We start from the raw sequence: 12591 nt of genomic DNA, 5'->3' as shown, positions 1-12591 counted from the left end.
AGTTGTGTTGTTAAATAAGAGCCCAGAGTATTACAGGAAAGGTCCTAACATGGACAGAAGATTGGCTGACTGGCAGGAGGCAAAGTGTGAGAGTAAAGGGGGCCTTTTCATTTTGGCTGATAGTTACTAGTAGTGTTCCACAAGGGTCAGTGTTGGGACTGCTTCCTTTTACATTATATGTCGACGATGTGGATGATGGAATTGGTGGCTTTGTGGCCAAATTTGCAGGCGATGCAAAAACAGGTGAAGGGGTCAATTGTGTTGAGAAATCAGGAATGAGAGAGATCAGGAGAATGAGCAAAGAAGTGACAGATGGAATACAATGTGGGGAAGTGTATGATCATGCACTTTGGTAGAAGGAATAAAAGCATAAACTATTTTCTAAACAGGGAGCAAATTCAGAAATTAGAGGTGCAAAGGCATTTGGGAGTCCTTGTGTAGGATTCCCTGAAGGTTCATTTTCAGCTTGGGACAGTGATAAAGGGGGAAAATACAATGTTAGCAATTATTTCAAGAGGACTAGAATATAATATCAAGGATGTAATGCTGAGGCTTCACAAGTGTTCGTACCAGCAGCAATAGATCACACATTGAGTCCGGTTTTAATGTTAAAATCACTATCTTTATTAGTATCTACTTAAAATATAAATGATTAAACAAAATAACCAGAAGTTAACAGTGTTGTATGTGTGTGTGTGGCTCCCAAACTTCAAGCTTAGGAACAGTCTTAAAGTCTTAAAATGGCAAAGTAGAAAGGTCCAGTAATCCACGGAATAAATGACGGAAGAGATCTGTAAATGCAGGTTAAAATGTAAAGAGAAAGCGATTACGAAGAATTCCACAGGTTCCACGCTAGGAAAACAAAGTAACAGTTGCCAAAGATCTTTTCCATCAAGTCGTTCTGAAATCCACGTAGAAACATCACAAGGTGACAGTCACAGAATATCCCTTCGCACAAGTGGTAACCACATAGCACACCTGAATCCAAGTAAGGGTTAACAAGCGTGGTCGCCACAGGATACACCAACAACATTCACATATGGATCATACGAAGTGACAATCACACATCCAATGTGCACTGTGTGCCGTTACTCAATCCAGTCCTTTGGGCATGGGAAAGTATCAGACTTTACCCATATCGTAGTGAGCTGAAGTCTTGACAGCCCTCTCTCTCCTTACTCCTGAAAAATCCCAGCGGTCTGTCGCAGCTTGTTTTACTGATGTCATAGTCCCGCCTCATACAGGCGTTTCAAAGTGACACTCACAGTAAACGAAACCATGGTCATGTAACAATAAGGCATTGGCCAAACCACACTTAGAGCAATGTGAGTAATTTTAGGCCCCTTATCTAAGTAAGGATGTACTAGCATTGAAGGAAGTTTAATGGCTCTGGCCTTGTACTTACTGAAGTTTCAAAGAATAAAGTGGGGGTGGGGTGGGAATCTCATTGAAACCTTTTAAATATTGAAAGGCTTAGAGAGAGTAGATGTGATAAGGATATTTCATATAGTGGGGTAGTATAGGGCCAGAGGGCACAACATCTGATCAGAAAGGCGTTCCTTTAGAACAGAGAAAAGGAATTTCTTTAGCTAGAGAGTCGTGAATCTGTGGAATTCATTGCCACAGTTGGCAGTGGATGCCAAGTCATTGGCTATATTTAATGCGAAGGTGGATAGATTCTGATTAGTAAGGGCATTAAAGGTTACAGAGGGAAGGCTGGAGAATGGGGTCGAGAGGGATAATAAATCAGCTAAGATAGAATAGTGGAGCAGACTCTATGGCCTACTTCTCCTCCTATGTCTTATATGATTTATGCAAGTTTGCTAAATATTAGGAAAATGTGGAAACACATCAAAAAGAAATAAGCTGCATTCTAAAATTTGAAATGAAGTTCAGTTTCTCATAAGTCCTCAGATCCAGAATGCCTGGCTTTTAATTTCTGTGACATAGAAAATACTGTATAGTTAACTTGTATCTCTTTGTGTTTCTCAAAGATTTGGGCAATTCCAAGTTGTAGAATATTAACTCCTCCACACATCAGCAACAGAACAGCACTAAATTTTGAGATATAATCTTTGATACCACATTTCATATTTTCAGACAATCATTTGGTATAATTTGAGTGGTTATGAGGTTCCTTCACACTCCTGTATCCAGTTTTATTTTAATGTTATGTTTGTAAATTTGCCTCCTGAATCCGCTTCCTAATCTGGATGGTGGGATAGATTTTTTTTTTCCTGAGTAATGCCACCTATAGTCACTCTCTGCAGATGTGTTTCCGATATCTAGCCTGCCTTTGACCTCTCACTTTCATGGCAATGATGCTCCAATTTCTTTGCCTTTTCATTGATAACTTAAATCTTGGCATTTCCTCTATGTATTCCTAATAGACTTTTTATAGTTTTTTCGGAATGGAACTTTAATTTCACTGTGAATTAATCTGAAGGTCTACAGATCGTACATAACCTTCCTTCAGTCTGCTTTCCACTCCTTTCTGTTTAATGAATCTGTTAATCCTTTTTTCCCAAGGATTGATTTGAAGGTTAGATACTTATTAACGCAAACAAGAGGAATTCTGCAGATGCTGGAAATTCAAGCAACACACATCAAAGTTGCTGGTGAACGCAGCAGGCCAGGCAGCATCTCTAGGAAGAGGTACAGTTGATGTTTCAGGCCGAGACCCTTCGTCAGGACTAACTGAAGGAAGAGTTAGTAAGAGATTTGAGAGGGGGAGGGGGAGGGGGAGATCCAAAATGATAGGAGAAGACAGGAGGGGGAGGGATGGAGCCAAGAGCTGGACAGGTGATTGGCAAAGGGGATACGAGAGGATCATGGGACAGGGAGAAGGAAAAGGGGGAGGGGGGAAACCCATTGGATGGACAAGGGGTATAGTCAGAGGGCAGAAGGAGAAAAAGAGTGAGAGAAAGAATGTGTGTATAAAAATAAATAACGGATGGGGTACAAGGGGGAGGTGGGTCATTAGCGGAAGTTAGAGAAGTCAAAGTTCATGCCATCAAGTTGGAGGCTACCCAGACGGAATATAAGGTGTTGTTCCCCCAACCTGAGTGTGGCTTCATCTTTACAGTAGAGGAGGCCGTGGATAGACATGTCAGCACCGGACGCACTAAATGGGATGTGGAATTAAAATGTGTGGCCACTCCAATGGGATCCCACCACTAAGCACATCTTTCCCTTCCCCTCTCTCTGCTTTCTGCAAGTGCTACACATGCCCTTACACTTCCTCCCTTACCACCATTCAGGGCCTTAGACAGTCCTTCCAGGTGAGGCGACACTTCACCTGTGAGTCAGCTGAGGTGATATACTGCATCCGGTGCTCCCAATGTGGCCTTCTATATATTGGCGAGACCCGACGCAGACTGGGAGACCATTTTGCTGAACACCTACGCTCTGTCCACCAGAGAAAGCAGGATCTCCCAGTGGCCACACATTTCAATTCCACATCCCATTCCCATTCTGACATGTCTATCCACGGCCTCCTCTACTGTAAAGATGAAGCCACACTCAGGTTGGGGGAACAACACCTTATATTCCGTCTGGGTAGCCTCCAACCTGATGGCATGAACATTGACTTCTCTAACTTCCGCTAATGCCCCACCTCGCCCTCGTACCCCATCCGTTATTTATTTTTATACACACATTCTTTCTCTCACTCTCCTTTTTCTCCCTCTGTCCCTCTCACTATACCCCTTGCCCATCCTCTGGGTTTCCCCCCCTCCCCCTTTTCCTTCTCCCTGGGCCTCCTGTCCCATGATCCTCTCATATCCCTTTTCCCAATCAACTGTCCAGCTCTCGGCTCCATCCCTCCCCCTCCTGTCTTCTATCATTTTGGATCTCCCCCTCCCCCTCCCACTTTAATATCTCTTACTAACTCTTCCTTCAGTTAGTCCTGATGAAGGGTCTCTGCCTGAAACGTCGACTGTACCTCTTCCTAGAGATGCTGCCTGGCCTGCTGCGTTCACCAGCAACTTTGATGTGTGTTGCTTGATACTTATTAGTCAGTTTCATCATTGAATTGAATTCACTTTATTTCTTACATCCTTCTATACATGAGTAAAAATCTTTGTTACATCTCCATCTAAATGTGCCATGTGCAACATATTAATTTATAATAGAACAATCACTGTAATATACAGTACACTCAAATCAGCGTGAATTAATCAATCTGGCGGCCTGGTTGAAGAAGCTGTCCCGAAGCCTGTTGGTCCTGGCTTTTATGCTGCAGTATTGCTCCCTGGATGGTAGCAGCTGTAATAGATGGTGATTGGGGTGACTTGGGTCCTCAATGATCCTATGGGCCCTTTTTACACACCTGTCCTTGTAAACGTCCTGAATCATGAGAAGTTCACAACTACAGATGTGCTGGGCTGCCCGCGCCACTTTCTGCAGAGTTCTGTGATTAAAGGAAGTACAGTTCCCATACCAGGCAGTGATGTAGCCAGTCAAGATGCTCTCAATTGTGCCCCTGTAGAAAGTTCTTAGGATTTGGGGGCCCATACCAAACTTCTTCAACTGTTTGAGGTGAAAGAGGCGCTGTTGTGCTTTTTTCAGCACATAGCTGGTGCGTACAGATCAAGTGAGGTCCTTGGTGATGTGGATGCCGAGGAACTTAAAGCTGTTTAGCCTCTCAGCCCCAGATCCATTGACGTCAATAGGAGTTAGCCCATCTCCATTCCTCCTGTAATCCACAAACAGCTCCTTTGTTTTTGCGACATTGAGGGAGAGGTTGCTTTCTTAACACCGCTGTGTCAGAGAGATGACTTCTTCCCTGTTGGCCAGCTCATTATTGTTTGAGATAAGGCCAATCAATGTAGTGTCATTGGCAAATTTAATTAGCAGATTAGAGCTGTGGGTGGCATTACGGTCATGGGTATACAGGGAGTAAAGGAGGGGACTTACAGGAGCCCCTCAGGGCTGTGTACTATTGAGAGTCAGAGGGTTGGAGGTGAGGGAGCCTGCTGGCGATGCGACAGGAAGTCCAGGATCCAGCTGCAAAAGGCAGCATCGAGGCTGTCTGCTTGAGTTTTCCTGTGTTGTAATTGTGTTCATAAACTGTTAGGTCCTCATTTATGTACAAATCATTCTGCAATCAGTACACTGAGCTCCAAATGAGTTAGCTTATTAATCTTTCATACTTTGAACTTAAATATACTGGTTGTGGTTTGGAATGTTCTGGAAAAAAACACTGGCTTTATTTTAGACATAGAAATTTTTATCTATGAACTGGTATTTTGATTTCAGATCAAGGTGTTTAATGATTTTTTTTCAAGATCATAGTAGAGCTTTTATTCTCTGATTCAGTTGTTTAAGAAGTCCAGGGCTTTTCCTACAAGGTGTGAAGCTCATAACCCATTGTTCATTATTTTCAGAAAATTACTGATGGCCCATTTTTTTGGTAAAATATTACAGAATAACTCCATTATGTCCTTTGCCTCCCAGATTATCATGGACTGGAATTGTGGAGTCATCGGTTATTTTCACGCATTCAGTACACACAATCACCACAATTACTGTTGATTACTGAGACCCAAATATCAAAGTTCACAGTAAATTTATTGTCAAAGTACTTGTATAATCATATACAACCCTGAGATTCATTTTTTGCAGGCGTTCACAGTAAATACAAGAAACACAATAGAATCAATGAAAGATGGCACCCAACAGGAAGGACAAACAGCCAATGTGCAAATGACAACAAATTGCAAATACAAGAATAAAGAAAAAATGAAATAACAAGTAAATAAGCAATAAATATTGAGAACATGAGATGAGGAGTCCTTGAAAGTGAGTCCATAGGTTGTGGGAACAGTTCAGTGATGGATCCAGTGAAGTTATCCCCTTTGGTTCAGGAGCTCTGTAACATTAAACCTATTGTACCTTGACATTCATGAATACACGATTTTCACTCCCTTGAAGTTTTCATGTTTTATTGTTTTACAACATTGAATCACGGTGGAATTAATTTGGCTTTTTTGATGCTGATCAATAGAAAAATACGTTTGTGTCAAAGTGGCAACAGATCTCTACAAAGTGATCTAAATTAATTACAATTATAAAACACAAAATAATTGTTTGCATAAGTATTCACCTCCTTCAAGTCAGTATTTAGTAGATGCATCTTTGGCTGCAATTAAAGCCTTGAGTCTGTATGGATAGGTCTCTACCAGGTTTGCACATCTAGACACTACAATTTTTCCCCATTCTTCTTAACAAAGCTGCTGAAGCTCTGCCAGATTGCATGGGGATCACGAGTAAGCAGACCTTTTCAAGTCCAGCCACAAATTCACAATTGGATTGAGGTCTGGACTCTGACTTGGCCACTCCAGTGTGATAGTTGTTTTTTAGCCATTTCTCTGTAGCTTTGGCCTTATGCCTGGGGTCATTTTCTTGCTGGAAAACAAATTTTCTCCTGAGTCGCAGTTCTCTTGCAGACTGCATCGGGTTTTGTTCCAGGATTTCCCTGTATCTTACTGCATTCATTTTACCCTTTACCTTCACAAGCCTTCCAGGGCCTGTTGCAGTGAAGCATCCCCACAGCATGATGCAGCACCACCATGCTTCACGGTAGGGATAGTGTGTTTTGGATGATGTGTGGTGTTTGGCTGATGCCAAACATACTGTTTAGTCTGATGGCCAAAAACTCAATTTTGGTTTCATCAAGCCATAAAACCTTCTTCCAGCTGACTTCAGAGTCTCCCACATGCCTTCTGGTAAACTCTAGGTGAGATTTCAATGTGAGTTATTTTCAATAGTGGCTTTTTATTTGCCACTCTTGTATAAAGCTGCGACTGGTGAAGCACATGGGCAACAGTTGTAGTATGTGCAGTCTCTCCCATCTCAGCCACTGAAGCTTGTAAACTCTTTCAGAGATGTCATAGGTCTCTTGGCAGTAGTCCCTCCTTGCATGATCACTCATTTTGAGGACGGCCTGCTGTAGGCAAATTTCCAGCTGTGCTATGTTCTTTCCATTTCTTGATGATTGACTTAACTGTACTCCAACGAATATTCAGTGACTTGGAAATTTTCTTGTATCTATCTCTTGGCTTGTGCTTTTCAGTAACATGTTCATTGAGTTGCTCGGTGCGTTCTTTTGTCTTTATGGTGTAGTTTCTACTGGGATACTGAGTCACTAGCAGTTGGACCTTCCAGATACAGGTGTATTTTTACTACAATCAATTCAAACACCTTAAATGCACAAAGGTCTCCTAAAACAGATCTCTATTTAACTAATTATGTGTCTTCTAAGACCAATGGGCTGCACCAGTGATGATTTGGTGTGTCATATTAAGGGATGTGAATACTTATGCAATCAATTATTTTGTATTTTATATTTGTAATTAATTTAGATCACTTCGTACAGATCTGTTTTCACTTTGACACAAAAGTATTTTTCTGTTGATCAGTGTCAAAAAAGCCAAATCAAATCCACTGTGATTCAATATTGTGAAACAATAAAACATGAAAACTTCAAGGGGTGAATACTTTTTATCGGCACTGCACATTTTCTACACAGAAAATTATGTATTTGTGAGTGCCACAGTACAATAGATTTAATGTAACAGTACTGCTAACAATATGCTGTAGATCCCTATTCAATTGTGCAATCATATAACTTTTCAGAAATATTTCAAGTATTAAATAAAATAGGGATTTTAGAAAAGAGAATTACAAATGGGATAAGGGTACTAAAGGAAGCAGAGTTATGAAATTTGGATCCATAATGGCTTCTGAGAAAAGTGTATGATTTTCTTTTATAATTGTGTGTGCAAAGAAAGGTTGAGGCCATGGGTCTAAATAGATGATGTATATTTCAGTTACAGTTTAAGATCATAGAGTTCAGAAACAAGTAATAGAAGTAAGTCAATTTTAAAGCAAGAGTAAAGTTAATCTATGAAATAGATAAGGCAAACTTCAGAGTATAATGAAAATGAACAAAAACACCTTCAGAAACTGTTAGTTCCAAACAAAACTGAGTTAACATTCTGATAGATCCCCAATGAGTAGTACAGCTGTATCAAAATGGCCAATATTGTTCATCGTGTCTTTTGATATGGAGTTAATAACAAAATATTATCAAAATTTTATATAGGAACACACCAAAAAGAATATTCAACAAATAGAGGTCAACTTCAATATTGAAGCTTTATTTTCATAATGTTTTTTAATTTTGAGAACTTCTTACATCTTACATCATCACAAAACTCATTAATTTTTTTATTGGTCACAATTTATGTTCATATCAAGGAAGAAAATAAGCAGTTTAACAATTCAAGGAATATCTATCTGAGTGAGAAAATGAAACCACATGACGAAATTAAATTATTTTACATTTACGTTTTTTAACAATAGGATGTACATTATGTAATCTAACAATTACCATAATTTCAAACATTGCTGTGAAATACTTACGAGCAGATGTTGCCTTATATGATGTTAATTTCATTTATGTCATCAGAACTAAAGCATTTGTACACTTCCAAAAGAAATCTGTTAAAAATTTTGTTCACTTTTATTCAGTGTTTTTGTAACTCCTTAATATAAAGCATCTTTGTACTAATCATAAAACAATAGATATCCTGTTTACCTATCTTCTTGGATGCCTATAGCTATTTTGTAATCAGTAATAGCATGATCAATCAAACCCAAATGGCCTCGAACATCCGCACGGAGTTTGTAAAATAGAGCATCACCTGGTTTTAGTTGTAGTGCTGCAAAAGTATGATTAAAAGCATGTTAAAATATAATCAATACAATGTTAGCAATCATTGTGTGAATAATTAAAGTTGAAAAGATTTGTCTTCATTATTATTTTAATTTGAATTATTTTAGGAGTATTTCTAAGAATGGAAATATGATTTAATATTGTGACGCTCTGGGGGGGGGCATAGTTGACAGCCCGCCCCTGCATTTCTATAACCAGTACTATTTATTTTTCTTGTGTTAAAATGCTTTTGTGGGATTCTGGTGGGAAGTTCTAGTTCATTTATTGTCATATGCTAGCTTGGGTTATACAGTTATTCACTTGTGTATTTGTGGGTCACCGTAACTGTAACCAGAGTATGTGATGGTCACCTCCCCTGTCTGTATGCGACTGGAGGGGGTGAGTGGGGGTTGGGGATGGTCACCTCCCCTGTCTGTGTGCGACTGGAGGGGGGGTGGGGGGTGGGGATGGTCACCTCCCCTGCCTGTATGCGACTGGAGGGGGCGGGTGGGGGTTGGGGATGGTCACCTCCCCTGTCTGTATGCGACTGGAGGGGGCGGGTGGGGGTTGGGGATGGTCACCTCCCCTGTCTGTATGCCACTGGGGTGGGGGGTGGGGATGGTCACCTCCCCTGTCTGTATGCGACTGGAAGGCGGGGTGGGGGGTGGGGATGGTCACCTCCCCCGTCTGTATGCGACTGGGGGGGGGGATGGTGACCTCCCCTGTCTGTATGCGACTGGGGGGGGGGGGGGTTCACTCTCCAGGTCATGGTGCCCGATTTATTTTGTGTTTATCACAATAAAACGCTTGTTGAGTTCAACGAGTTTCCTCGTGTGTCATTATGGACCAAATGCTCGCCACAATATTCTTGCAATGTACTGGTAAAAGTTAGCACTTTAAAATAAAGGAAAATAACAATGTAGGAATCTAGTGAACCATCCATATTAAAAAAAACAGAAAAGTAACAGAAATATGCACTTGCATTCAGAAAATGCTCAGTAAGTATATTCCAAACAACACTAAAAAGGATTTCCCTCAATGTTTTATTTTATTGTTCTACATATTCCTACATGTGATGTGAAAATTATAGTTGTATATTTCATTCTGTGAATTGGGCTTTACGAAGGGCTGGAGTTTGATCTATTTTGTATTGCAGTATAATATTATCTGACATTAAGTTGTCATAATGCTGCCTAAATAATTTTGAGGACTGTAATATTGATTTGTTTTTGTTTTATTTGGGATTAGCCAAAAGAATTGCTTTTTTAAGCTCAAACAAATTTGTAACATAAATTAAGCTAATGACCTATTCTGCTTTTCTTTGATAGTAAACATAATTTTTGAATTTCATAATTTTGTGCACACTTTGAGTTGATGGAAGAAATTTCAAAACATGGCACAGCAGTTCTCAAGAATTAATTGAACCATATATTTGGTACTGGATTACACAAATGAGATTCTATATTAAGATCACACACAAAATGCTGGAGGAACTCAGCAGGCCAGACAGTATCTATGGAAAAGAGTACACTCGACGTTTTGGGCTGAGACTCTTCAGCAGTGACACACATGACACAGTATAATTCAGCTTTTTAACTGATTATAGTTATGCAAGGAAAATTTACTAGAGTTTTTCATTGGCTCTCACTGCACTTATTACACTACAAAATATACATAAAGAATGCACATGCTTTATCTTACCTTGTGAATAATCTTTCTCAGCTTCCTGGTACTGCTTTAGTGTGGCATATAGGTTTGCTCTGTTAAAGTATATGTGAGCTGAGTAAGGACTAAGGTTAATAGCTTGTTCAAAGTCCTCCAGTGCCTCTTTGACATGCCTAAGCATAACACAGCAAATTGCTCGATTCAGCAAAGCAGACTCGTCTCTAGGTTGCAGATCGATTGCCTTAGTGTAGTGGTTATGAGCCTGAAAAGTAATTTTGTTGAGATAATTAAAAGTTGTTACATTGTATTGCTGGAAATCCTTCTAGTTAGCGCAGCTGGGTTAATTCTATCTAGTGCTTCCTCACAGAGAGTGAACCCACAGAAAACACCTGGCCTGGATGGTGTAGCCAGTCATGTTGTTGGATCCTACACAGATCAGATTGTGGAGGTAAATGCAGATATTTTTAAGTTCTCTTACTTCAATCTGAGGTTACCACCTAATTTAAGAAAACCACTATTATCCCAGTACCTAAGAAAAATAATGTAACATGCCCAAATAACTACTACCCAATGCTGTGATATTCACCAACAAGAAGAGCTGTGAGAGGCTGGTCATGGCACATATTATCTTCAGCTTCTCAGACAATCTTAGTCCACTGGAATTTGCTTACAGCTGAAACAGGTCCATGTCAGATTCCTCCGGCCCTACATCTCCAAAGCATACAAGTTGGACTATTTGTTAATTGACCACAGCTCTGTCTTCGATACTATAATTCCAAGAAAAAATCGTCTCCAAACTCAGATTTGGTACTTAGCACCTCCATTTGCAACTGGATCCTTGACTTCCTGACCAACAGACTGCAATCTTTAAGGATAGGCAGGATCACCTCTGCCACAATCACCTGCAACACTGTTGCCCCACAAGGTGCTCTCCTCAGCCTCCAACTCTATTACCTATACACTTATGACTCTAGCCAGATTCCATTCTAACTCCCTTTAAAGTTTGCAGATGACACAACCACAGTGGTCCAAATCTCAAATACAATGTATTGGACTACAGAAAGGAGATAAGAGTCTAGTGATGTGGCCTTTCCCTGAATGTCAGGTAAACAAAAGAGCTGGTCATTGGCTTCAGGAAGAGCAGTGCGGTGCACATGCTCCTGTTTATATCAATGGTGCTGAGATTGAGAGGGTTGAAAACTTAAGTTCCTAAGATGAATATCACCTATTGCCTGTTCCAGTACAACTACAAAGATGCCTCGGCCAAGAAAGCTCCCTAATACCTCGACGACTTCAGGAGGCTAAAGCAATTTAACATGTACTTGTCAACACCTTACCAATTTTATCAATGCACTTTAGAAAGCATTTATCTGGACGACTAGCAGTTTGGTATGGCAACTGCTATGCCCGAGATTGCAAGAAACCTTAGAGTTGTGCACACTGCTCAGCATATCGCAGAAACCAGCCTCCCCTCCATGCACACTTGTCTACACTTCATGGTGCCTCAGTAAGGCAGCCAACATCATCAAAGACCATCCTCACTCCAGACATTCTCTCTTTTCCCCCATCCCAATGGGCAGAAGGTATAAAAGCCTGAAAGTATGTACCACCTCAAGGAGAGCTTCTACACTGCTGTTATAAGGCTGTTGAACAGTACCTAATACAAAAGGATGGATTTCTGATCTCACGATTATTTTGGCCTTGCATCTTATTGTCTGCCTCCACTGCACTTTCTCTGTACTTGTAACACATGTTTCCACATTCTGTCGTCTTTCTTTGTATTACCATGTGCGCTACAGTGGCGTAGCGGTTAGTGTGACGCTATTACAGCTCAGGGCATCGGAGTTTGGACTTCAATTTCGATGTCATCTGTAAAGAGTCTATACTTCCTCCCTGTGGAATGTGTGGGTTTTCTCTCGGCCATCCGGTTTCCTCCCATAGTCCAAAGATGTACAGTTTAATAGGTAATTGGTCATTGGAAATTGGCTATATCAGGGATTGCTGGGTGGTACGGCTCGAAGGGCTTATTCTGTGTTGCACCTCTAACTACCTCAATGCATTATTGTAATGAAATTTTTTATAGGTGGTATGCAAAACTAAACTTTTTATTATACCTCGGTATATATGACAATAATGAACCAATTTACCCAAAACATATTATTAACCAAGACCTGGAACATATCTATAAGTAATCACCGAAGCAGCAT

At 40.4% G+C, this 12591-nt stretch overlaps 1 protein-coding gene across 1 annotated transcript in view; it reads right to left on the bottom strand.

Moving 5' to 3' along the window:
• Positions 1-8208: 8208 nt before the first annotated feature.
• Positions 8209-12591, bottom strand: part of ttc6 (tetratricopeptide repeat domain 6) — a 309199-nt gene continuing 304816 nt past the window's right edge. The window contains exons 32-33 of the mRNA XM_063059735.1: positions 10421-10646; positions 8209-8726 (exon numbers count right to left, since the gene is read on the bottom strand). Coding sequence (XP_062915805.1) covers positions 8599-8726; positions 10421-10646 — 354 coding nt within the window. The 3' untranslated portion in view covers positions 8209-8598. The remainder of the gene's footprint in view (positions 8727-10420; positions 10647-12591) is intronic.

Source organism: Mobula hypostoma, chromosome 1 (assembly GCF_963921235.1).
Source record: "Mobula hypostoma chromosome 1, sMobHyp1.1, whole genome shotgun sequence".
Classification (NCBI taxonomy): domain Eukaryota; kingdom Metazoa; phylum Chordata; class Chondrichthyes; order Myliobatiformes; family Myliobatidae; genus Mobula; species Mobula hypostoma.
Note: the sequence above shows the minus strand (reverse complement) of the source record. Positions and strands in the feature narration are given on the sequence as shown.